General features: G+C 42.0%; 2 protein-coding genes across 7 annotated transcripts in view; one reads left to right on the top strand and one right to left on the bottom strand.

Moving 5' to 3' along the window:
- The window catches only part of LOC144688952 (receptor expression-enhancing protein 6-like), a 38,576-nt gene extending 22,589 nt beyond the window's left edge, over window positions 1–15,987 (bottom strand). For both annotated transcript variants that reach the window (XM_078556021.1, XM_078556022.1), the window contains exon 1: window positions 15,706–15,987. In XM_078556021.1, the coding sequence (XP_078412147.1) occupies window positions 15,706–15,820 (115 nt within the window). In that variant the 5' untranslated portion in view covers window positions 15,821–15,987. The remainder of the gene's footprint in view (window positions 1–15,705) is intronic.
- A 7,726-nt stretch (window positions 15,988–23,713) lies between these two features.
- LOC144688940 (furin-like) overlaps window positions 23,714–27,739 on the top strand; it is a 44,759-nt gene continuing 40,733 nt past the window's right edge. For 4 of the 5 annotated variants that reach the window (XM_078555996.1, XM_078555994.1, XM_078555993.1 and 1 more), the window contains exons 1-2: window positions 23,755–24,111; window positions 26,431–26,535. In XM_078555996.1, coding sequence (XP_078412122.1) covers window positions 23,944–24,111; window positions 26,431–26,535 — 273 coding nt within the window. In that variant the 5' untranslated portion in view covers window positions 23,755–23,943. Of the gene's footprint in view, window positions 24,112–26,430; window positions 26,536–27,739 lie in introns of all 5 variants that reach the window. The other variant, XM_078555995.1, reaches the window with a different exon arrangement.

Here is a 27,739-nt window from a genome sequence, read left to right as displayed (position 1 = left end):
ACAAATAACGTGGGATATCAAGTTTAATTCACAATAGGGGCTGTGAATAAGTTTGTGTGAGTGGGACCAGGAGAGAGGTGAGCCGGATCAGGCTTCCCAATAACGTGCAAAACATTTTACAAAGTAAAGTGAAGTTGATACAATAATTAATCTTAGGGAACATGGGGATAGCAGAGACCTCTAAAATGAAGTTACTGAACCTCAAAAGTAGCACAGAGTCCAGGGGCTGATATAAAATATCTAAAATGTCATAAGACATTCCTACATTTCAAGCAGTTGTTTCTACTTCAATATTGTACTTTTTTTTTTGTTCTGACTGTAAATCACACTGTTGTATACCTTTTTAATGACTTAATACATCACTTTAATTTCAGGACTTGTTCTATCCACTCCCTTCCGGGTGACAATGCTGTGCCAGCTAATTGGTGACAGGATGTTGTTTTATTTATATTTACATATCACTCTGCTTTGTGCAGTGCAGAACAAGACCACCAGTTCTGATGAAAGGTCATTGTCTTCAAACATTAATTTTGTTTCTTTCTCTCTCTACGAATGCTGCCTAACCCAAGTATTTTCAGTATTTGTTTTCATTGCAGGATTTCCGGCATTGTTAGTTGCTATAGAGAAAAGAAAAATTCAAACTTCCAGTTAATAGCTGAAAGAATTACAAGATTTCACATTTTAAGACACCTACTGCAAACAAACTAACTAAAAGAACCATTGACTAAACATTATTTTTGTAGGCAACTTATACTTTAACAACTGGAAAAAACCCGTTGTTGGGTATACGTTACACTGCCTTTTAAGTAAACATTCAATTTTCCCAGGATCAATCCAAAATAATTCTTAGCTCCCTAGGGTTTACTCCTATTATTTTCCTTTCTCAGCTTGGCAACTTATAACCCCAGAATTGTCCTTGACGGTTAGAGTATTATTGGAGATCAACCCTCTAGCTAGGCAAATCTTCCAGCTTAGTTTCAACTCCTCACAAATTTGGTCTCAATCCGAGCACAAGATTCCACCCGCATTCTGGTGTGGTGAGCCCTTGACACTTTTGGTCTCTTGCTGTGCTCCCTCTCTCCTGGACCTTGGCAGACATGGTGACTGAGTTTTCAGGGATACCTTAGAAATCCTTCCCTCTCAAAGCCTATTTCCATGGATGAATCACATGGGCATTGTATCCAGGTGGAGATGCCGATTAGTTATCGTTGAGAACCCAACTCTATTCTATTGTGGAATTAAATGGACAGTTTAAAGCAACTGTTTACAGCCCAACATTCTCAACACTTTTCTGGGAGACACTCAGTCTATCCACTGTTAGCACAGGCTGCTGCCATTGTCTCCAAACATAAAACCCTTGTAGCTTCTTACTAGTAAACCCTTGTAGCTTCTTACTAGTAAACCAATCTCTAAATCAAACCAACCAATCTTGCTGCCTGGCAGAATTCAGAATGGGTCACATGACCCTCTTCATTTTACCCTAAATTAAACACAGCCCCAAAACATATCTTATAAAAGTCATAACTGTAACAATCTGCAGCCTTTTGCTTTGTACCAGTTTGTCAGTAAGTTAACCTTTATGCAAAAACAAGTTGGCAATATAAATATGTTTTCACTGTTTATTCTGAAGTAGGGTTTCAGATTACAAACTAAGGTAAAAGTGGTTCTGCATGGGAGATGCACAGGTCTATATAAACCAATACATCAGCTAATTTATTTAGTGTAAATGGAAGTGGCGGTATAACAATTCTACAGCTACGTAAAACATTTTTTTATTAAGGCTTAACATGCCATTAAAATGGAACTTAGATTAGAATGAATAAACTTCAATGTTACTTTAAAAAACTTTTTCTGGTCAGTTCAGTCCCCACCTTTGAGGTATGTGCAGCAAATGCACATGGTTTAAATGTAGGTGAAGGGCAAGTTGCCATTTTCAGGAAGGTTTGGGAGAAGCGGGTCATCGCCATTTTCCAGGTTATTTACAACTGGAAATCTTCAAATGCTCTGATAAACAAGTGTGGAAAAGTGCACAGATGCATTATAGCGTGTAGCATGTCACAGGATTATCCTCAAGTATCATACAAGCCTTTTTTTCCTCCCCCAATTTGAACTATCAAGTGAAATAAATTCCTTCTCTCTAGATATGGAGACCATTTGTATTACATAAGGAGTCCCAACAAAATGCAGGAAATCACTAGCACCCAACTGTCAAACAAAGAATGGTTTTAAACCTATTCTGGATCAACACTCTGCACCCACTGAGGTCAAAGTATAAGCTATCCTGGTTGCTTAATCTTGGTGATAATATCATGTGTACAATTCAGCCAGTTGGAGAAACATAGGGCAGCTGTTTTTTGTGAAACACTAACTTCTCTAAATTTGTAAATCAACCTCACTATGAATTACATTAGCTCAATGTACTGCACTCTAAACTCACGATGGAGATACACCTTAGTAACAGTATGGAAATGTTGCATAGCACCAAAATCCAATTTGAATTCCTTTTCCATGTTTTGTTTGCCGAATGCAATTACCCCCGGGCAAGATAGAACAAAGGGGCAAGATCAATTATAATACAAGTTTAAAAACACAAGGCGGCTGCTGGTTTGGTAAGCCTTCAGCTATAAGCCATTGCTCTTATCAGGATACTACACAACTAGTACTCTGCAATACTTTTATTGCTCATTCATACAAGGAATGGAAGGTCCATTTGAAGGAGTCAATACTAAATTATTGTTTTAAGCAGAAGACCAATTGGCAATATAAGTTGCAATTTATGAACTTCCATCACAGTTTGCTCCTCTGTTACGTGGCATGTACATGTTTTACTAGTTAACATTGTGTGATTGAGCACTTTATCAGCACAGTTACTGAATATTCTTTCATTTGTTCAATGTCCAACAAGTAATTGAGCCATTGTGCAAACAGGGAAGTTCCAGTAATGATGTTGGCATGTCAAGTTAATTGCATTAAAGGCATGTATAATGTAATGGAATCATTTAGGGGAATTATCACGTGGATGCTTAAGTCACTGGGTTCGCATGCTCTTTCAAATGGCAGGTTTTTATCCCAAATATTAATTGAGCTCATATTAAAATGTCAGTGTCCTCAGCAGTCTAAAATATCACTAGCAAAAACTACATGTAAACCTAAACATAAATGCATATTTTCAACTGGGGCAGGCAAGAACTTGTCGCAGAACTACCCAATGGTTAACTAATTTCTAATTCTGGGTTGGTTATATACCAAGACTATGGTGTCACATTTGACCCCCAAGATGAGCCTCTAACCTCAGTCACTCCATCACTAAGACTGCCTATTTCCACCTCTGTGACATCACCTGTATTAGTCCATTTCAGCTCATCTCCTGCAGAAATCCTCACTCATGCTTTTTGTATAGGTAGGTCTAGAGGTAACAATATGCTTTTGGTTGGTCTGCTACATTCTACCCCCTATAAACTAGAGGTCTTCCAAAACTCTGTTGCCCGTGTCTTAGCATCTCTAAGCCCCATTCACTTGTCACCTGCACTCACTGACCTACATTGATTCCTGGTCAAGCATCATCTTGATATAAAATTCTCATCCTTATTTTCATATTCCTCCACATCTCCCACAATCCTCCAAGATATCTGCATTTTCTATTTCTGGTCTCGAACATCCCTAACTTTAATTGCTGCACCATTGTTAGCCACGTCTTCAGTTGCCTAGGCCTAAGCTTTGGTATACCCTCCCTATACCTCGGTCTCTATCTTGCTTTCCTCTTTTAAAGCATACCTCTTTGGAGCGTGCAAGAAGAGGGCCCTGGGACAGGCAGTCAGCAGCATCTAGCACCTAACGTCACAGGAGAAACATAAGTTCATTGGTTGGTGAGAAACTGTTAGGGAGTGTCATTAAGTAGTTGAGAATTAGAAAAACACATTTTCAAAAGAAGGATCTATTTACATTCAAGTAGGAAAAATAGGGAAATAAAGTTTAAGTTGAGGCCACGTAAAATAAAGTTGCATAAGTAAACCAAAGTAAAATAAAGTTAATGCAAGGGAAGTAAATTGAAGCCATGGCAGGGCAGCTCAGTCATGTGGAATGCGTGTCTTATAATATGTGGGAAGTCTTGGACGTTACCAGTGTCCTAGACGACCACATGTGCAGGAAGTGTCACCAGCTGCAGAACCTTGAGCTCCAGGTTTCGGAGCTTGAGCGGCGAATAGAGTCACTGTGGCGCATCCACGAGGCTGAGAGCTGCATGGATAGCACGTTCAAAGAGGTGGCCACATCGCAGCTTAGGAGCCTGGAGGCAGAAAGGGAACAGGCAATCGCCAGACAGTCCAAGAGAACCAGGCAGGCAGTGCAGGAGTCCCCTGGAGTTGGCTCTCACCAATCGGTTTTCTGTTTTGGGTACCGGTGAGGGTGTTGGCTCCTCGGACGAGTGCAGTCAGAGCCAAGTTTGTGGCACCCCAGATGGCTCTGCTGTACAGGAGGGGAGAAAGAAGAAAGGAACAGCAGTAATAATAGGGGATTCATTAGTTAGGGGAACAGACAGGTGTTTCTATGGCTGTAGACGTGATTCCAGGATGGTATGCTGCCTCCCTGGTGCCAGGGTCAAGGATGTTAAGGAGAGGCTGCAGGATATTCTTCTCGGGTTGGGTGATCAGCCAGAGGTTGTGGTCCACATTGGTATCAATGACTTAGGTAGGAAAGAGGATGAGGTCCTGAAAGCAGACTTTAGGGAACTAGGAAGGAGATTGAAAAACAGAACCTCTAAAGCAGTAATCTCAGGATTACTCCCAGTCCCAAATGCAAGAAAGTATAGAAATAGGAGAATTGAGCAAGTAAACATGTGGCTAGAGAGCTGGTGTAGGAGGTAGGGCATCAGATTTCTGAGGCATTGGGACCAGTTCTGGAGAAAGTGGGACATGTACAAGCTGGACAGTCTATACCTGAATAGGACTGGGACAAATATCCTCACAGGGAGATTTGCTAGTGCTGGTGCTAGTGGGGGGTTTAAACTGGACTGGTAGAGGGATGGGAACCTGAAGGTAAATTCAGAGCAGGAGATGGCGAATTAGTGAGTGACTCTGCAAGACGGAAGCAGCAGAGCTTCAAAAGTGAAGACAGGAATTTGGCAGTTTTAAAAAGGTATATATGTAAATACAAGGTACATAGTAAATAAAGCCAATGAGCTGAGGGCACAGAGACATGGGAGTGGGGAGTCTTGCGGACACGAGGCGTTGACTGTGTCCCTCTCCGCAGATGCTGTCAGACCTGCTGAGATCTTCCTTTCAGTGTTTTGGGTCAGAGAATATCATTGCTGAGCTAGGGTTTAATGTAGTCACGTTCATGGTTTTGAACCATCTTTTCTTGTATGGGTATTGGCCTTTCCCACTTCAGTTTACCTTGTGTTCATAAGGCAGGAAGGATCCACCAAAACAGCTGCACCCATGCATAATGATTTCAGCTGATCTCACATCAGCTAAATGATAATGTGCAGCCCCCTTATTGTCGTTTGCAATATGCTTTAATTTAAGGAGGTCGGTTTTTCAAAAGTCTTGTTTGTACTTCCAGCTGTTTACAACTGTAAACTAGTTTTCTAGCCGCCAGTGTAACTGTGGGCCAAAAAGCTGAATATTTGAGTGAAAAACTGTTAGCTACATATGATCACATGAAATATTGGAAATAGTTGCAGCTTAAGCCATGACCTGTTTGCTTCATAAACACTTAAACTTTATCTGCTTCTTTACATGCATGAAAGCATTAAGTATGTTTCCTCAGTATGACACAAGTCACAAGAAGAAATATAATATCCAATATCATCAAAAGGAGTTTAACTTGATTCAGTCACCTTAAAGCAGTAACTTTGGCCATGGGCTTTTTGTTCAGGGTGTTTTTCAAATGTATGCTGAGTTATTACCTTTTCTGAGTTCCGAATTTACCTATCAAAATCTATAGGCAAGAAAAATATTTGAATGAGAAATGTGACTTAAAACGGGAAAGAGGCTAAAGAAATAATAGACAACGTAGGTGTAAAGTTTAAAGTAAGAAATAATTGCCACTTTTCCAAAAATGTTCCATTTGACTGTATTATGATCCATTCGGTTTCATCTCGAGTGTAAGAGTTGAAGAAGCTGTATTCAAATCGCGAAGTAGTTTATTAGCTTTATTTTAAACCCTTAAGTAATTTTAATTCTGTTCAGCATCTGTCCTGGTTCAGAGCAGAGGCGAGTATAAATGTCAAATTCATATTTGGGTCAGATTTACACTGACATCATTGCTTTTAGCCAAAATATTAAACATGTAAAATTTTAGTGGGCTGACAGAGAGAAAAAAAAGCTGAACTTTTTTCTGAATCTATTCAAAATGCTTTGAAAATTACCCGCTTAATCGGATCATTTTGTTTCCTAAATCAATTTGTTACTTGATCAGATGCTTTTACTGTTGCAAATTTGCATTCTTTAACAAAACATAAGGAACATAGTAGTAACAATTTACAACAGCAACTTCACAAAATCACAGAATCATACAGTGCAGAAGAGGCCCTTCGGCCCATCGAATCTGCACCAACACGAGAAGCACCTGACCTACCTACCTAACCCCATTTACCAGCACTTGGTCCATAGCCTTGAATGTTATGACGTGCCAAGTGCTCATCCAGGTACTTTTTAAAGGATGTGAGGCCACCCGCCTCCACCACCCTCCCAGGCAGCCCATTCCAGACCTTCACCACCCTCTGGGTAAAAAAGTGTTTCCTCACATCCCCCCTAAACCTCCTGCCCCTCACCTTAAACTTATGTCCCCTCGTGACTTGTATTTATATAACACCTTTAATATAATGAAATGGCCCGTGGTGCTTCGTAGGAGCTTTATAAAACAAAGTATGACACTGAGCCACATAAGGAGATGGTAGGTCTGTGACCAAAAGTTTGGTCAAAGAAGTAGGTTTTAAGGAGCATGTTAAAGGAGGAAAGGAAGGTTTAGGGAGGGAATTCTAGAGCTCGGGGCCTAGGCAATTGAAGGCACAGTCACCAATAGTGAAGTACTTCAAATTGGAAGTCCACAAGAAACCAGAATTAGTGAAGCACAGACACCTTGCAGGTTTGTGAGGCTGAGGGAGATGACAGAGATAGGAAGGGGGCAAGGCCATGAAGGATTTGAAAACAAGGATAAGAATTTTAAAGTCAAGACATTATTTGACTGGGAGGATTGTAGGTCACTGAGCAGGACTTCGTGCGAGTTGGGGTATGGGTAGCAGAGTTTTGGATGATCTGAAGTTTACCGAGGGAAAACGTGGGAGACCAACCAGGAGTGCAATAGGATAGTCGAGGTAATGAAGGCGTGAATGAAGGTTTCAGCAATAGAAGAGCTGAAACAGGCAAGATAGGGTGAGTGATGTTATGTAGATAGAAATAGGCAGTCTTAGTGATGGCATGAATATGAGGCCACAAGCTCATCTTGGGGCCAGATGTGACGGCAAGGTTGTGAAGAGGCTGACTGAATCTCGGATTGTTGCCAGGAAACAGAGTTTGGAGTGGGGATCAAAAACAATGGCTTTGGTCTTCTGGATACTTAATCGGAGGGAATTGCTGCTCGTCCAGTACTAGATATCGGATAAGCAGCCTGATAACTTAGCAACAGTGGAGGGATTGAGGGAGGTGGTGGTGAAGTAAAGCTGGCTGTCATCAGCCTACATGTGAAAAATAACACTGCCTTTGGATGACATCACCAAGGGACAGTGTGCAGATGAGAAATAGGAGGGGGCCAAGGATAGATCCTTGAGAGACACCGGAGGTGACAGTGTGGGAGCAGGTGGGGTCTCTGGCTATGATTAGATAGATAGGAATGGAGCCACATGAAAGCAGTCGCACTCAGCTGTACAACAGTAGAGGGGCGTTGCAGGAAGACTGTGTGGCCAGCTATGTCAAAGGCTGCAGATGATCGAGAAGGACGAGGAGTAAAAGTTTACTTTAGTCACAGTCACGTAAGATGTCATTTGTGACTTTGATAGCCATTTCGGTACTATGGCAGGGGCAGAAACTTGATTGGAGGGATTCAAACACAGCGTTCCAGGGAAGATGGCAACAGATTTGAAAAGCACCAACACATTCGAGGACTTTGGAAAGGAAAGGTGGGGTTGGAGATCAGATGGTAATTTGCGAGAACAGCGGGATCAAAGGTGGCTTTTTTTTTCCTGAGGGGAGGGGTGATGATGGCAAATTTAAAAGGAGGGAGGGACAACAACTGAAGAGAGAGAATTGTTTTCAAATCAGCCAACATGGGGGTACGGAGGGGAACTTGGATGATTAGTTTAGTGGGAATAGAATTGAGGGACCGGGGGGTGGGCCTCATGGACAAGATGAGCTCAGAGAGGCCATGACTGGAGCTAGGAGGGAAACTAAAAAAAGGTGCGAGTTCGGGGCTATGGCCTGGGGGGGCCCTAAAGCAAGCTTGACCCAGTGCGTCAGTGGAAGGGAGGGAAAGATAGGCAGGTTGGCAGAGGGGGTGGGGTTGCTTTGTTAGTAAGAAATGAAATTAAATCGATAGCAAGAAATGACGCTGGGTCAGATGATGTAGAATCTGTGTGGGTAGAGTTGAGGAACCGCAAAGGTAAAAAAAAACCATAATGGGAGTTATGTACAGGCCTCCGAACAGTAGTCAGGATGTGGGGCACAAGATATACCAGGAGATAGAAAAGGCGTGTAAGAAAGGCAAGGTTACAGTGATCATGGGGGATTTCAATATGCAGGTAGACTGGGAAAATCAGGTTGGTAGTGGATCCCAAGAAAAGGAATTTGTGGAATGTTTATGAGATCGCTTTTTGGAGCAGCTTGTGGTGGAGCCCACTAGGGAACAGGCAATTCTAGATTTAGTGATGCGTAATGAGGCAGATTTGATAAGGGAGCTTAAGGTGAAGGAACCCTTAGGAGGAAGTGACCATAATATGATAGAATTTACTCTGCAATTTGAGAGGAAAAAGCTGGAATCAGATGTAACAGTATTACAGTTGATTAAAGGCATCTACAGAGGCATGAGGGAGGAGCTGGCCAGAATTGACTGGGAGATGAGCCTAGCAGGAAAGACAGTGGAACAGCAATGGCAGGAGTTTCCGGGAGTAATTTGGGAGACACAGCAAAAATTCATCCCTAGGAAGAAGAAGCATACTAAAGGGAGGACGAGGCAACCATGGCTGACAAGGGAAGTCAGGGACAGCATAAAAGCTAAAGAGAAAGCACACAATGCGGCGAAGAGCAGTGGGAAACCAGGGGATTGGGAAGCCTACGAAGACCAACAGAGGACAACTAAAAAAGAAATAAGGAGGGAGAAGATTAAATATGAGGGTAAACTAGCCGGTAATATAAAAGAAGATTGCAAGAGTTTTTTTTAGATATATAAAGGGTAAGAGAGAGGAAAAAGTGGACATTGGGTCGCTGGAAAATGACGCTGGAGAAGTCGTAGTGGGGAACAAAGAAATGGCGGAGGAACTGAATAGGTACTTTGCGTCAGTCTTCACAGTGGGAGACACAAGTAACATCCCCAAAGTTCAAGAGAGTCGGGGGGCAGGGGTGAGTATGGTGGCCATTACCAAGGAGAAGGTGCTAGGAAAACTGAAAGGTCTGAAGGTGGATAAATCACCTGGACCAGATGGATTACACCCCCGAGTTCTGAAGGAGATAGCTGAAGAGATAGAGGAGGCGTTAGCGGTGATCTTTCAGGAATCACTGGAGTCAGGGAGGGTCCCAGAGGACTGGAAAATCACTAATGGAACCACCCTGTTTAAGAAGGGAGTGAGGCAAAAGACGGGAAATTACAGGCCGATTAGCCTGACCTCAGTTGTTGGTAAGATTTGAGAGTCCATTATTAAGGATGAGATTTCAGAATACTTGGAAGTGCATGGTAAAATCGGGCAAAGTCAGCATGGTTTCATCAAGGGGAGGTCAAGCCTGACAAATCTGTTAGAATTCTTTGAAGAGGTAATGAGTTGATTATACAAAGGAGAGCCAATGGATGTTATCTATTTGGACTTCCAGAAGGCCTTTGACAAGGTGCCGCACAGGAGGCTGCTCAGTAAGATAAGAGCCCATGGTGTTAGAGGCAAGGTACTAGCATGGATAGAAGATTGGCTGTCTGGCAGGAGGCAGAGAGTGGGGATAAGGGTGTCCTTCTCAGGATGGCGGCCGGTGACTAGTGGAGTTCTGCAGGGGTCAGTGTTGGGACCACAACTTTTCACTTTATACATTAATGATCTGGATGAAGGAACTGAGGGCATCCTGGCTAAGTTTGCAGATGATACAAAGATAGGTAGAGGGACAGGTAGTATTGAGGAGGCAGCAAGGCTGCAGAAGGATTTGAACAGGTTAGGAGAATGGGCAATGAAGTGGCAGATGGAATACAATGTGGGGAAGTGTGAGGTCATGCACTTTGGTAGGAAGAATAGAGGCATAGACTATTTTCTAAATGGGGAGAGAATTTTGAAATCTGGAGTGCAAAGGGACTTGGGAGTCCTAGTCCAGGATTCTCTCAAGGTTAACTTGCAGGTTGAGTCAGTAGTTAGGAAGGCAAATGCAAAGTTGGCATTTATTTCAAGAGGACTAGAATATAAAAGCAGGGGTGTGCTGCTGAGGCTTTATAAGGCTCTGGTCAGACCACATTTAGAATATTGTGAGCAATTTTGGGCCTTGTATCTCAGGAAGGATGTGCTGGCCCTGGAGAGGGTCCAGAGGAGGTTCATGAGAATGATCCCAGGAATGAAAGGCTTAACATATGAGGAACGTTTGAGGACTCTGGGTCTATACTCGATGGAGTTTAGAAGGATGAGGGGGGATCTGATTGAAACTTACGGAATACTGAAAGGCCTGGATAGAGTGGACGTGGGGAAGATGTTTCCATTAGTGGGAGAGACTAGGACCCGAGGGCACAGCCTCAGAGTAAAGGGAAGACCTTTTAGAACAGAGATGAGGAGAAACTTCTTTAGCCAGAGAGTGGTGAATCTATGGAATTCATTGCCACAGAAGGCTGTGGAGACCAGGTCATTGAGTGTATTTAAGACGGAGATAGATAGGTTCTTGATTGGTAAGGGGATCAAAGGTTACGGGGAGAAGGCGGGAGAATGGGGTTGAGAAAGTTATCAGCCATGATTGAATGGCGGAAGAGACTCGATGGGCCGAATGACCTAATTTCTGCTCCTATGTCTTATGGTCTTATGATAACATCGCTATAACAGAAACCTGGCTTAAGGAGGGGCAAAAATGGCAGCTCAACATCCCTGGATACAGAGTTTTCAGGCAGGATAGGGAGGGGGATAAAAAAAGGTGAGGGTGAGCATTATTGGTTAAAGAATCAATTACAGCAAAAACAATAGGGAAGTAACCTTTGGGGACTTCAACTATCCCAATATCAATTGGGATACGAACAGTGTGAAGGGCACAGAGGAAGCAAACTGCATTCAAGAGAGTTTTTTTAATACAAAAAGCCCAACTAGAAGGGGTGCAATTCTAGATTTAGTCTTAGGAAATGAAGCTGAACAAGTGGAGGATGTAGCGGTGTGGAACCATTTTGGAGATAGTGACCATAATATAGTTAGATTTAGCATCATTATGGAAAATGACGAAGATAGAACAGGAGTAAAAGTTCTAAATTTGGGAAGACAAATTTTACAAAGCTGAGGTGTGAGCTGGCGAGAATGGACTAGATACAGCTATTAGAAGGAAAAACTGTGTCAAATCAGTGGGAGGCAAAGGTGAGATTCTACAGGCCCAGTATAGACATGTCCCTACAAAGAAAAAGGGTGGTACTGCCAAATCTCAAGTCCCCTGGTTATCCAGAAGCATAGAGGCCAAGATAAAGCAGAAAAAGAAACCTTATGACAGTCACAAAAGACTTAATACTGTAAAAAGCCTAGAGGAGTATAGAAAGTACAGGGGTGAAGTAAAAATGGAAAAGCAAAGAGGATATGAAAAATATTTGCAGGTAAAATCAAACCTTTTACCAGTACATTAAGAGCAAAAGAATAACTAAGGAAAAGGTACAGCCTATCAGAGATGTACATGGTAACATGTGGGTTGATGCAGATGGTGTGGGCAGGGTTCTCAATGAGTACTTTAATCCCTATCTTCACTAAGGAGGGGGGATGATACAGGCATTCTATTTAAAGAGGAATGTGAAATATTAGATACAATAAGCATAGTGAGAGAGGAGGTGCTGGAGGGACTGGCATTCTTGAAGGTCAATAAAATCACCAGGGCCAGATGGATTGTATCCAGGCTGTTGAAGGAAGCCAGGGAGGAAATAACGGATGCTCGGAGGATCATTTTCCAATCCTCACGAGATACAGGTGAGTTTCCAGAGGATTGGAGATCTGCGAACGTTGTACCATTATTTAAAAAGGATGGGAGGGATAGGCCATAAAATTATAGGCTGGTCAATCTGACTTCGGTGGTAGGAAAATTATTGGAAACAATTCTGAGAGACAGGATCAACTGTCACTTAGAAAGGCACAGATTGATCAGGGATAGTCAGCATGGTTTTGTTAAGGGAAGACTGTGTCTTACTAACCTAATCGAATTTTTTGAGGAAGTAACAAAGAGGATTGATGAGGGTGGTGCAGTGGATGTTGTCCACAGATTTCAGTAAGGCATCTGACAAGGTCCCACATGGCAGACTAGTCAGGAAAGTGAGATCTCATGGGATACAGGGGAAGGTGGCAGGTTGTTTCTTGTCACTGAGCCAATTTTGGACCTAAAGAGTAATGGTCAATGGATGTTTTTTTGAATGGAAAGCGGTTTCTAATGGTGTTCCACGGTGCTCAGTGTTGGAGCCCTTGCTGTTTGTTGTGTATATTAATGATATAGACTTAAATGTGGAAGGCATGATTGGGAACTAGCAGATGACAAAAGTTGGCCGTATATTTGATAGTGAAGAGGATAGCTGTTAACTCCAGAATTATATCAATGGCTTGGTTGAAGGGTGAAAGAAGTGAAATGGTATTCAATCCAGAGAAGTGAGGGGTAATGGATTTGGGGCAGGAAAACAAAGCAAGGGAATACTTAATAAACGGGAAGTTATAGAGAGGGGTAGAGGAAGTGAGAGACCTTGGAGTGCATGTCCACAGGTCCCTGAAGGCGACAGGACAGGTGGATAAGGTGGTAAAGAAAGCATGTGGAATGCTTTCCTTTATTGGATGAGGTATTGACTACAAAAGCAGGGATGTAATGATGGAACTGTATAGAACACTGGTTAGGCCACAGCTGGAATTGTGTACACAGTTCTGGTCACCACATTACAGGAAGGACATAATTGCTCCAGAGATAGTGCAGAGGAGATTTACAAGAATGTTGACAAGGCTTGAAAATTGCAGCTGTGAGGAAATATTGGATAGGCTGGGGTTGTTTTCCTTAGAAAAGAGGCGGCTAAGGGGTTACCTAATTGAGGTGTACAAAATTACGAGGGGCCTAGATAGGGTAGACAAGAAAGACTTAATTCCCCTAGCTGAGGGGTCAATTACCAGGGGGTATAGATTTAAAGTGAATGGTGGAAAGATTAGAGGGGAGATGAGGAAAAACCTTTTCACCCAGAGGGTGGTGGGTGTCTGGAATTCACTGTCTAAATTGGTGGCTGAAACGCTCAACTCATTTTATAAAAAAAAGGCACCTGGAAATGCATCTGAAGTGCTATAACCAGCAAGGCTATGGACCAGGTGCTGGAAAGTGGGATTAAAATGAACAGCTAGTTTCTTTTTTTTAGCCGGCGCAGACATGATGGGCTGAATGGCCTCTTCCTGCACCGTGCCTTTTCTATGGTTTTGACCAAGCTTTTGGTCATCTGACCTAATATCCCCTTATGTGGCTCAGTGTCATTTTGTTTTTTAACACTCCTGTGAAGTATCTTGGGTCATTTTATTACATTAAAAAGGCAAAGTTAAAGTTGCTGTCCTTTTTCAAAATGCAAAGACATTTCCACCATGTGCAAATGAACACCACTTCACAATGAACAAACTGACAAGTCTCTGTAGAGACGTTATACAACAAGTGTCAAGAACTTGCTAATTTCAGTCTAAAATAGACGAATATCTCTTGTGTACTGAAATATAATAAAATCATGGATTATGAAATAACTAATGAAAAGACTCTTGTTGAAAGTAAGTATCAGTGATACAAAACTTAGACTTCAGGATTTGAAAGGGAAAATTTTCAGATTAACAAGCTAAGCACTCTGTCAAGGGATTAGATTTTAAAAGGAGGTTTTTTGAAGGTGCAGAGAGATCTGGGAAGTGAATGCTGGAGGAGGTGGGCACATTTAAAAGCCATACTTACATTGACCCCAGAAATGTAAACCCTATCTTTTAAAGCTTTTGCATATAGCAGGGGGGCTTGGCGAGGATTGGATCATACCCAAATGCGGCTTCAAAAAGCAGGGCTGCATTATTACATAAAATGTACAAAGCGCTGGCAAATAGGCCCAATTGGTTCAGTGTTTATGCAACACATGAGCCTCCTCCAGCTTTTCTTCATCTAATTCTACCAGAACCACCTATTCTTTTCTCACTCGTGTTTATCTAGTTCCTTTTTAAATGCACCTCAACTACTTCTTGTTTCAGTGGGTTCCTATTTCTGACCACAGAATTCCCCCAACTCCCTATTAAATTTATCGATAACTATCTTACATAATTTCTAATCAAACTCCCTCAAACCTACAGATCTCTAGCAGGTCACCCCTCAGCTTTCTCTTTAAGAGAAAAGAATCCCAGCCTGTTCATTCTCTCCCTCTCTCCCCACCCCCCCCTCCCCCTCCCCCTCCTCCCTTCCCCCTCCTCCCTTCCCCTCCCCCAATACATACAACATCTTAGTTTTGCCATTAGATTTATAAACTTTTTTGGCACTTGCCTCTATACCCTATGATATGAAACCAGTTCTGTGCATGATTCTCCATTATGTACAGAAAGTTCACAAACTCCAAAGCAAGGGAGGTCCAAATTCTAGCTGTAAAAACTTTCCACAGCCAATATCTGCAATATTACTCCTTTAAAATATCTTTTAGGTAACAGGGTTCTCAATTTTCTTATCACCACTTAGTACAATTAAAACCAGTTTCAATTTTTCTTCTCCTTCCCCTTTTTATATAATCAGGTTTCAATACACAAAATTACACACCAGTTAACAGCTTTTAAAAAAAGAGCAATTCGTCCAGTATATACATTTGAATTAAATGATTATAAAAATATCCAAAATTTAAGAATGCATGCCCTTTGGGACAAAACGGTCACATGTCATTTTGATGAACTAACGAAGACATTTAAATCGCTACAGCTGATGCTTGCAAACAAAACCGCCTGGCAAACACTTTTAGTGGAAAGCAAAGATCCTGAGTGAACCATACAGACACTTCACAGTAAAGGTGCAGATTCTTGATGGTCTTCTGACTCCTCCTAACGCAACTAAAACCCGGAGCACCGAGTAACAGACCGGACTATATGGAGCCAACAGATGCGTTAAAATGCAATAGGACCAAACCAGTCACAGCCCCAAGTAATGCTCCACTTTTTGGCATTTACTAGTCACGCTATTCCAAACAGTCCGCAGTTTTGGGTTATTTTTTTTAACGAATGCAAACTGAACTCCTTACATATAAAAACTTTTTTTAAAAAAATGCAATACTAGGAGCCAGCACAAGTTTGCACGCAGCAGGACCTGCAATGGCTGCTTCCAAGCCTCTATAACCTACCTGTAGCCAGATTATATTTCCGCACGCCAGTCTTCTCCTCAATCTTCCCTAGAATATTGGTGAAGAAGTTCTTCTCGTTCAGGAAACTCTCAAAGCGCTCACGTAAGGTCGGCATTTTGCAATGAATTTGTATTTTTTTTTCCCACCTTCACTTCAGCTTCAGTACGAAAGGTAGCAACAGACACCGCTAAACCCCAGCTCTTTCCGCTGATGGCAGCAGTCCTACTAATCCAGCAACTGCTGACTCTGAAGCCTTTTTCCCAATCCGTTTAATGTTTACTCAATCCCTTTGTCACGTTTCCGGCATCATCCTCTGATTGACGTACTGGTTGTCCAATTGGAGCTACCGTTGATATCTCAATCCTGCTCTTTTGTTTGATAATTTACCCTTGAAGCGATTGGGGGGGGAAAAAAAAAGCCATTGGCAAGCAGATCCAACAAGTGGGATCGCAGTTACTCATTTCTGGAGTACAGTGCACAGTTCTGGTCTCCATGTTATATAAGTGTATAAGTGCAAAAAAAAAGATTTACTAGAATTAAACCAGAACTGAGAGATTATACTTATCAGGCAAGATTGAACAGCTAGGGCACTTTGCTGTGAAAAAGAGAAGACTCAAGGTGACCCGATAAAGGGGTCTTTAATATTATGATTTATTTAAATTTGTTCTTTTATGGGATGTGGGAGGCACTGGCAAGGGCAGCATTTGCTGTCCATTTGTTGGGATAGGGTAGATGTAGTGAAAATGGCTCAGTTTGCAGGGAGACCAAAACTGAGGCCAAAAATATAAGGTAATTACTTTAAAAAAATGCAATAGGGAATTCAGGAGAAACTTATTTTTGCACAGAGTGGCCATAATGTGAACATAAGTAGTAAGTGAGGTGACAATCATACGATGGCTACAGCATGGAGGGGAGGCCATTCGGCCTGTTGCGTCTGTGCCGGCTCCCTACAAGCTCAACTCAGCTAGCCTCATTCCCCACTTTTTCCCATATCCCTGCAAATTTTCACTCTTCAGATAATTATTCAACACACTTTTGAAAGCCATGATTGAATCTGCCTCCACCACAATCTTAGACAACACGTTCCAGATCCTAACCACTCAATGCATTAAAAAAAGGCTTTTCCTCATGTCGTCTTGGGTTCTTTTTCGAATTATCTTAAATCAGTGTTGCCTGGTCCTCGGCCTTTCTGCCAATGGGAGCAGTTTCTCGCTGTCTGCTCTGTCCAGACCCCTCATGATTTTGAACACCTCTATCAAATTTCCTCTCAACCTTCTCTAAGGAGAACAACCCTAACTTTTCTAATCTATCATCGTAACTGAAGCCCCTCATCCTTGGAACCAATTTTGTAACTCTTTTCTGCATCCTCTGTAAAGCTTTCACACCTTCCTAAAGTGTGGTATCCAGATTTAGATACAATACTCCAGTTGAGGCTGAGCTCGGTGTTTTATTAAAAGTTCATCATAACCTGTACCCTCATCATCCCTCTCTGTTGCCTTCATCAAAAAACTCAATTTAGTTGAACACGATTTGCTCTTAACAAATCCATGCAGGCTTTCCTTAATTAATCCACATTTGTCCAAGAGACTGTTAATTTTGTCCCGGACTATTGATTCTAAGAGTTTTCCCACTAACAACATTAAACTAACTGCTCTGTAGTTGCTGGGCTTATCCTTATACCCTTTTTTGAACAAGGGTGTAACATCTGCAATGCTCTTGAGTAAAGAACTTCAGGATAATCTAGTTAAACATATGATGGAAAAATGAATAAAGGGATACATTAATGGGATTAGATGAAGAAGGGCGGGAGGTGGTTCGTGTGGAGCATATGCACTGGCATGGCCCAGTTGGGCCGAATGGCCCATTTTTGTGATGTATATAGAAGGCAAGATCTATTTAGATGCACAAATGACTAGAAATGCTGCAGGACTGTCAGTATCTCTAGGCAACCTTGGAGTTTTATGGCATAGTAGGCAACTGTTTTGGTGAAAGTATCTATGCAGCTCTTTGCGACAGCAAGCTAAAACTAATCCACTGTCCTGATTCTATTCCTATAATCTCTGCTTTGTGAGAACCTGGCCAAATTGTTAACCTGTCACTTCTTTCCTCAGATATCTGCTGTGTGTTTTCAGTATTTCTTGCTTTGGGTTTAGATTTCAAACATTTGGAGTTTTTTTCTTTTTATTGTATTATATTGAAATATGTAATTTTCAGAGCACTGCAGAATTTTTTAAGGCGATTACATGGTTTGGATAATTCACAAAAAGCAAAATGCACAAGACTTTTGAAAAAATTGTCCAAATTACCATTACCTCTGTGCTTCCATTATAGCCTTTGTGATCATCAATATCATTAAATATTTCCCTGATGTTCTTGACTGCTGACAAAAATGTGAATAGATAGAACAAAGAAAATGCTACAAATGTACTATTAACATCTAAAAAAAGATGAAGCAATGATGTAAATAAATTCTCTGCATTTCCAGCATTTTAATTGTTTTTATTACTGACAAGTTAAATGTTTTGAAAAATAGATTACACAATCTAAGAAGCTGATTTGTCATCCTCAAAATAAATCATTTATCTTAATATGAGCAAAACATTTATAAATAGGGCATCTTCTGCAAAAACCAAAGTGGAACAGGTTGAAAACAAATCTAATATATCAATGTTGTTATTCGATGCACTTTCTCCTTTTCACCATCTTTCACAGTGACTTCTGTGCAAAAGAAAATGAATGCTTTCAAAGTGAGAGACACAACCAGGGCATAAAAGGAATATGTGACTGCCATCTGGAGTAAAGGATGATCAAGAGCATTATCCAACAAATTCATACAATGCGATATCTGTAACACTTAAATTGCTGCAGCTCCTAACTAGCAATGAATCTCTTCCGTACATTCACAACAAAATTTCGCGGGGCTGCATTATATGTGGAACATTAACAGAAAACATTTGATTTCGTGCAATTTATTTGGTAAAATTATAGTTATATCTCCCCGTGAAGTTGGGCAGAGGTAATGTCTCCGTCCCTGTTGGTCTGTTTTTTTTTGTAAATATATCTGAAAACCTAATGGGTGGATTTCAACGAAACTTGGCACACGGATAGCATATGGTCCAAGGAAGAACTGATGAGTTTTTGGTGAAGATGTGGATCAGGATCTGTAATTTTCAAAGGACCTATCCAATAAAATTGGGAGATAGGGCAAATTAACTTTTTCTTTTAGAATGTTGTGGGTTTGATTTAGAATGTTGCTGATTGTTTTAGAATGTTGTGGATTGTCTTAGTCACTGTGGTAGAATTTGTCACTGTTTCAAATGGTGAGCAGAGTTTTCAAAGCAGGTTGTTAGATGTGGGTTGGTCTATAGCCTCCTCATTGAAATAGTAGCTCTTAATAAAATATTTATTTTTCAGCATTGTAGTTACAAGGTATCAAGAAGGCAGGGAAAAGATTCAAGGAAGAGCGGTGTAATTGTGATCATTTTGAGTTAATGCAGTCTGGTGGAGGTTTGCACTCTATTGAGGTTGTTTTTGTTTCACTTGTTTTTGAATTGAATCTTAAATCATTTTCTCCTCCCGCAAACTCCATACTTCTGCTCATCCTTCACTTCCCTTTATCTTTGACATTTTGTATTGCTCAGTGACTACATTCGGCAATATATTCAAGGTGTGCTGTAATCAGAGGACTATAAAGTTTAATCACTACCTCTTCTGACATGTTTAACAGTAGTTCAACATCCTATCATATTTGATGAAAAGTTACTGACCTAAAACATTCACTCTGTCTTCTCTGTCTTCAGATTCTGCCTGACCTGTTGTATATTTCCAGCATTTTCTGTTTTTCTATCCAATTAACTTTGTTAATTGCTGCTTTGCATTTGTTTGGCATATTTAGAGTTGATTCTACTAAGGATCTTACATCTCTTTCAGTTTCATCCTTAGCTTTATCAGTAGAAATTTATCACTTTACAATTTTTTGGCTCAAAGTTTATCTGCTATTATTCTGCCCACACATATTTTGTCCATGGCTATAGTTTCTAAGGTGCTGTCTCTGGTTCCATGGTCCCTTTGATAACAGAATTGTAGCAACTTAGATAAAAATTTGGGATGAAGCCTGAGAACCATACGGCGGATAAGCTAAGGCAAGCATTTATAGCAGAAACCATGGCTTCTTAATTCAGTTTTCTGTAAAAAGTAACTTGAGGCCACAATAACTGAGGGTTTAGATGGGAGGATAGGCCCCTTTTTTATTTTTCATGGGATGTGAGCTGCCAAGGCTGGCATTTGTTGCTCATTCGTAATTGCCCTTGAGAAGGCAGAGGTGAGCTGCTTCCTTGAACCGCTGCAGTCCATGGGGTGTAGGTGCACCCACAGCACTGTTAGGGAGTTCCAGGATTTTGACCCAGTGACACTGAAAGAACAGCAATATAGTTCCAAGTCAGGATGGTGTGTGACTTGGAGGGGAGGTGGTGGTATTCTCATGCATCTACTGCCCTTGTCCTCCTAAGCAGTAGACACCACGAGTTTTAAAGGTCTTTTGGAAGGAGCCTTGGTGAGTTGCCACAGCGCATCTTGTAGATGGTACACACTTCTGCCATTGTGCTTCGGTGGTGGAGGAAGTGAATATTGAAGGTGTTGGATGGGATTTAAGATGGGTATATAGACTTTATAACTCTTGTTTGAAGAGGAGGGAGCTGGGGTGGACAATATATAAATGCCAGGTCTTCATTCTGCCATCAAAGAAACAAAGCAGCAGGTTATCGTGTGGGGGGTGGATTCAACTTCATGGAAAATTATGAAAAAACTGAAAAGAAAGGAGAGCCTCGGAGAGGCTATTAAAGTCTCCAGAACACAAATTAGGACAGTGTGTTTGGAAAGGGCTAGGAATCTAACTTCAAGCACATCAGATAAAGGGACAATAATGAGAAAGGGGACAGGAAATACAGGACTGAAGGTGTTGTATCTGAATGCACGCAGTATACAAAATAAGGTAAATGAGCTTGTGGCACAGATTGAAATTAGCAGGTATGATGTGGTGGGCATCACGAAGACATGGCTGCAAGGGGATCAGGACTGGGAGCTAAATATCCAAGGATATACATCCTATCGAAAAGATAGGCAGGTTGGCAGAGGGGGTGGGGTTGCTTTGTTAGTAAGAAATGAAGTTAAATCGATAGCAAGAAATGACGTAGGGTCAGATGATGTGGGGCACAAGATACACCAGGAGATAGAAAAGGTGTGTAAGAAAGGCAAGGTTACAGTGATCATGGGGGATTTCAATATGCAGGTAGACTGGGAAAATCAGGTTGGTAGTGGATCCCAAGAAAAGGAATTTGTGGAATGTCTACGAGATGGCTTTTTGGAGCAGCTTGTGGTGGAGCCAACTAGGGAACAGGCAATTCTAGATTTAGTGATGTGTAATGAGGCAGATTTGATAAGGGAGTTTAAGGTGAAGGAACCCTTAGGAGGAAGTGACCATAATATGATAGAATTTACTCTGCAATTTGAGAGAAAAAAGCTGGAATCAGATGTAACGGTATTACAGTTGAATAAAGGCAACTACAGAGGCATGAGGGAGGAGCTGGCCAGAATTGACTGGGAGATGAGCCTAGCAGGAAAGACAGTGGAACAGCAATGGCAGGAGTTTCTGGGAGTAATTTGGGAGATACAGCAAAAATTCATCCCTAGGAAGAAGAAGCATACTAAAGGGAGGACGAGGCAACCATGGCTGACAAGGGAAGTCAGGTACAGCATAAAAGCTAAAGAGAAAGCATACAATGCGGCGAAGTGTAGTGGGAAACCAGGGGATTGGGAAGCCTACAAAGACCAACAGAGGACAACTAAAAAAGAAATAAGGAGGGAGAAGATTAAATATGAGGGTAAACTAGCCAGTAATATAAAAGAAGATTGCAAGAGTTTTTTTTTAGATATATAAAGGGTAAGAGAGAGGCAAAAGTGGACATTGGGCCGCTGCAAAATGACACTGGAGAAGTAGTAGTGGGGAACAAAGAAATGGCGGAGGAACTGAATAGGTACTTTGCATCAGTCTTCACAGTGGAATACACGAGTGACATCCCCAAAGTTCAAGAGAGTCGGGGGGCAGAGGTGAGTATGGTGGCCATTACCAAGGAGAAGGTGCTAGGAAAACTGAAAGGTCTGAAGGTGGATAAATCACCTGGACCAGATGGATTACGTCCCAGAGTTCTGAAGGAGATAGCTGAAGAGATAGTGGAGGCGTTAGTGGTGATTTTTCAGGAATCACTGGAGTAAGGGAGGGTCGCAGAGGACTGGAAAATCACTAATGTAACCCACCTGTTTAAGAAGGGAGTGAAGCAAAAGACGGGAAATTACAGGCCGATTAGCCTGACCTCGGTCGTTGAGGAGGTAATGAGTAGGTTAGACAAAGGAGAGCCAATGGATGTTATCTACTTGGACTTCCAAAAGGCCTTTGACAAGGTGCCGCACAGGAGGCTGCTCAGTAAGATAAGAGCCCATGGTGTTAGAGGCAAGGTACTAGCATGGATAGAAGATTGGCTGTCTGGCAGGAGGCAGAGAATGGGGATAAGGGGGTCCTTCTCAGGATGGCGGCCGATGACTAGTGGAGTTCTGCAGGGGTCAGTGTTGGGACCACAACTTTTCACTTTATATATTAATGATCTGGATGAAGGAACTGAGGTCATCCTGGCTAAGTTTGCAGATGATACAAAGATAGGTGGAGGGACAGGTGGTATTGAGGAGGTGGCAAGGCTGCAGAAGGATTTGAACAGGTTAGGAGAATGGGCAAAGAAGTGGCAGATGGAATACAATGTGGGGAAGTGTGAGGTCATGCACTTTGGTAGGAAGAATAGAGGCATAGACTATTTTCTAAATGGGGAGAGAATTCAGAAATCTAGAGTGCAAAGGGACTTGGGAGTCCTAGTCCAGGATTCTCTTAAGGTTAACTTGCAGGTTGAGTCGGTAGTTAGGAAGGCAAATGCAATGTTGGCATTTATTTTGAGAGGACTAGAATATAAAAGCAGGGATGTGCTGCTGAGGCTTTTTAAGGGTCTGGTCAGACCACATTTAGAATATTGTGAGCAATTTTGGGCCCCGTATCTCAGGAAGGATGTGCTGGCCCTGGAGAGGGTCCAGAGGAGGTTCACGAGAACGATCGCAGGAATGAAAGGTTTAACATATGAGGAACGTTTGAGGACTCTGGGTCTATACTCGATGGAGTTTAGAAGGATGAGGGGGGGATCTGATTGAAACTTACAGAATACTGAAAGGCCTGGATAGAGTGGACGTGGGGAAGATGTTTCCATTAGTAGGAGAGACTAGGACCCGAGGGCACAGCCTCAGAATAAAGGGAAGGCCTTTTAGAACAGAGATGAGGAGAAACTTCTTTAGCCAGAGAGTGGTGAATCTATGGAATTCATTGCCACAGAAGGCTGTGGAGGCCAGGTCATTGAGTGTATTTAAGACGGAGATAGATAGGTTCTTGATTGGTAAGGGGATCAAAGGTTACGGGGAGAAGGCGGGAGAATGGGGTTGAGAAACTTATCAGCCATGTTTGAATGGCGGAGCAGACTCGATGGGCCAAATGGCCTAATTTCTGCTCCTATGTCTTACGGTCTTATCACTTGCTGAGCTGGAAATCCCATCCCATCCCCTCCCCTCCAACCCCTCCCCCCCAGATCCCCATCCCTCCCACCAGACCAGGTGTCACCCGCCGCCGGCCGTTACTCTGGAGCACACCTGCCGATGACGTCACGCGCCTCCGGCCGTTAAGCACGAGCACACCTGACGGTGACGTCTCACCCGCGTCCAACCGTCGCGCCCGAGCACGACTGTGATTGGCGGACGACCGTTGCCCCCGCCCCCTCTGCTCCACCCCTCCCCCCGACTTTCCACGGGGCTGGCCAGCGGCACGCGCTCGGCACGAGGCGGATGCTGGACGAGGGTTGGGGGTGGGGACGGGGACGAGGGGACTCGGCCGCATTCGGCTGTTTCCGTGAGCGCCGCTTTCCAACTTAAACAATAACAATTAGGGCCGTGCACACCTTGGCCGGGGTTCATGATTTAATTGTGTGTGTGATTTGAAACTCATTACTGCCCCTCACCAACATTGTATTGGAATGTCCCTCCCTCTTAATGAGTTGCAGGAAGTTTTTCAATCTTGCACCGCTGGACCAGGTTGGGTATAAAATGACCTAGTTTGAGGCTGAAGCCGAGGGTTGCATCGGGATCTATCGTGTCGTTATGGTCGGTGTCCGCCGGCTTTTGTTGGCTGCTCTCTTCACAAGCGTTGTTAGTGAGCTTCACAGTGGCAGGCGGCTCTACACCAACATCTGGGCTGTCCGCATCTCTGGTGGAACAGGAGATGCAGGGAGGATAGCTCTCAAACACGGCTTCGTCAACTTAGGACGGGTATGGCTCACTTGCTGCAATGGGTCAATGCCAGTGAAAGGGAGGAGAGGAGAGAGGAGGGGGGAGGAGGAGGGGGGGGTGGAGAAATAAAAGTCTTGCATTTATATAGCGCCTTTCACCGCCACGGGGTGTCCCAAAGTGCTTTTACAGCCAATAAAGTGCTTCCTTGGAGTGTAATCACTTTTTTAAATATATATATAATGCAGGAGTTATACAACCAATTTACTCACAGCAAGCGCCTGCAAACCGCAACCTGAAAACCAGATAATCCGTTTTGTTTTAGGGTGTTGGGGCTGGGGGATAAATATTGGCCAGGACACTTTAGTCATTTATGCTTTCAGTGGAGTAACATGGTATTTTTACTCAATCCACTCAAAATGTGGATGTGCCCAGTTGTATTTTTTTTAAAATCCCTTTTCATGCTTGGGGTTGGATTTGGATGGTGTGACGCCAGGCTAAAGTTTTCAAACTGTTTTGGAAGGAAGTAATTCTCTGTAGATGTTGCTATGTTTACACTCCTTAACTTCTTTCTGAAAGACTAAGTTCCACTACAGGAAGGAAAGTGGCTGCAGAATTGTTTTTGCAGCAGGGATACCCAAGCCAGGAAATCCAGAAAAACAATGCATTCTAGTGTAGAAATCTATCTATTTGGGTTCTAGGAAGTCTTAACAAGACAGGGTACTGTTGGTTGCAGGTCTATTACTGTTTATGATGGGATCAACTGGAAATATATAAGAGCTTGATGTAATTTTTTTTTTACAATTTTAAAGCAAATGGCCATAATTTAAATTTTTCCAACTGAAGTATTTTGCTACTAATATGCAGAATAAATGTAGTGATAATATGAAATATACTTTCTAATTTTGAAAAGATATTGGGGAGCTTAATGTAATAACTCTGAAGTTTTATAATTCACTGCTTCATTTTCAACAAAAGACACAAGTTGGACACCTAATGTTAGTATTACTGTTTAAGGAGTGTGAGGCGAGTGAACCAGTACATATTTATATCAATGTTATGTTAAATGTCGGCTTGCCTTAAAGTAGCACTCCTGCCTCTGAGGTAGGTTGAGTCAAAGTTTCCATTTTTTAATATATAATCTAGGTGGATATTTTAGTACAGTATTTGGGGTTACTATATTGATGATCCTGTTCTTCTTTGAGATGAGATGTTGATCAGAGGCTCCACATCCCTCTTCTGGTGGTTTAGGTGTATGTGAAAGACTTCAGAGGTGAAAGTACTGGATCTGGTCCATATTTCCTCAGCCATCGCTGTTCAGAAAGTATTAACCGCTTGTACGATTTATTTTCTGTAGGACTTTGTTGTGTGCAGAATAATGGGTGTTGTCTTTGTGTTATGCAATGACATAACCGCACAAGTTTAACTAGTGGGGTGATTTGTAACTATTTGAGGGGCATGATAAATGTGCCAAATAACCAGACATTTTTAGATTGTGGCATGCATCACTTTTAATTGAGTAAAATTTAAAAGAAACTTATCTGGACAATTTGGCTCTGCTGCATTAGTGTGCTGGGGTGCCTGAATTGTTATCCCTTTGTCGCTTGCACGCTTTTTCTTTGCTCTAAGAGACCCTTGACCCAAACCTTCTGACCTGAAATCAAGCAACTTCTGAAATCCGGCACAGCCTCAGTCCCGAGGTTGCTAGTTTTGACACTAACTGTGTTCCTGCAAACAGTTACTAGATGATTTTATGCCTAAGTCATACAATCAATTATTATGATAAGAGTGGGCTAGATTAAATTATGTTCTTTGATATTAGTTACAGGTTTGCAGTTTTGGAATAGCTATGTAGATGTAAAAATTTTTTAAAACTGTTGCATAAACAAAATGAGGAATATAGTATGAAGTTTTGGGAAAGACTACAATGTAAATACATGGAAATCTATATGTATCTCGGTGAATCTAGACCTTTTCATCCCTGCCACTGAAGCCTGTTTGTTGACTTATGTAGTTGCATGTATTTTGCTGCTCTGGGCGACTGCCTAGTGGTTGCACTGGCCCTGCTATTTAATGTACATTATGAAAATATAAACTTGGTACAAGTGATGGATTTTAGTCCTTCACCTAGATTTCCTAATTTTTTTCAAAGTTGAATTGTCAACATAGTGTTGTATTGTTTACTATCTGGCCAGAATGATTTGGGAGAATTTACAATGACTAGTGGGATCTCTTCCTGATTAGATGACCTCGTTTTTCCCTCTCCTTGAGCAGTGGTAGAAAGACTCATAGAAAGAGTTTTGATTAAACAGTAAATGCTGGAAATAGCCATTTCAGAGTTGCCTTTTATTTTGCAAACAGGTTTTTGAAGATGGGCATTATTACTACTTTAAACACAAAGGAGTGTCGAAGCGATCCATCAATCCACATCAAATGCGACATAGACGGCTGGAAAAGGAACCCAAGGTAAATTAACTGGGCTGCATAGTTAAACTGTGATGCACCTAATGTTATGCTTAAATCTTTAATCTTGTTGATAGGTAATGTTGCTTCCTCTTCCTCCTGAATTCTGGTGTTAAGTTTGAAGGAGAATGGAAAGAAGAGGAGGAAAGTGTCCAATAACCAGCATTCATGTAGTACCTTGAAAAATCACTGTAATAAAACAAAATTTGTGAAGCCAAAGGTGTTTTGACTAAAAATTTGTTCAAAGAGGTAAGTTTTAAGGTGGAGAGGCAGAGAGCTTTAGAGAGAATTCCAGAACTTGGGGTTTGGGTAGCTGAAGGCATGACCACTAATAGTGGGGGAATGACTTGAGGCCAGAGTTGGAGAAAGCCAATTCTCAATGTTTTAGGCTGGCGAAGGTTGCAGAATTATATAGAGGGGTGAGGCTATGAAAAGATTTAAACTGAGGATGAGAATTTTAAATTTGAGGCATGGGGTGCTGGGCAAGAGTGGGCTGGTAGATAATGATGGTCAGCAAGGACATGGCTGAATTGGGCATGGCGTGAGTTAGGATACATGCAGTGGAGTTTCGGATGAGCTTAGTTTATAAAGGGTGGAAGCTGTGAGGCTGGCCAGGAGTGCATTAGAATAGTTAAGTTTCAAGGTACAAAAAGTATTTCCTACAACAAGGTCGATGGAAAGAAACTGTTCCCATTGGTGAAACAACACTGATTTAGGGTGATTGGCAAAAGAATCAACAGTGATGTGAGGAAAAACTTTATTACAAAGTGAGTGGTTAGAATCTGGAAGGCATTGCCTGATTTTATTTTTAACTTCTGGTTTTCAAAAGGGAACTCTGAAAGCACCTGAAAAGAGATTTTGCAGGGTTGCGGGGAAAGAGCAAGGACGAACTAAGGCACTCTTACACAGATTTGGCACAGACACAAGAACTGGCCTCATTCTGTGTTGTGACCAGTACTTGATTAGCTGTGGTGTCCTGAGGCCATGAAAAGCTCTATAAAAATGTTTGTATTTTCTTTGCGCATCTTCCTGCCAGAGAGTAGATAGGGTTTGTAGCTAAAGAGTGGAGTTTGTGGTGAGGACTAAGGACAATGGCTTCAGTCTTCCCAACATTCAGATGGAAGAAATGCTGATGGGAAATTGGAGACAGCCAAGGATTGATCTTTGGGGCGGGGAACACCCAAAGTTAATGGTGCAGGAATGGGAA

This window comes from Cetorhinus maximus, chromosome 13 (assembly GCF_964194155.1).
Source record: "Cetorhinus maximus chromosome 13, sCetMax3.hap1.1, whole genome shotgun sequence".
Classification (NCBI taxonomy): Eukaryota; Metazoa; Chordata; class Chondrichthyes; order Lamniformes; family Cetorhinidae; genus Cetorhinus; species Cetorhinus maximus.
This window is presented reverse-complemented; position numbering and strand designations above follow the sequence as displayed.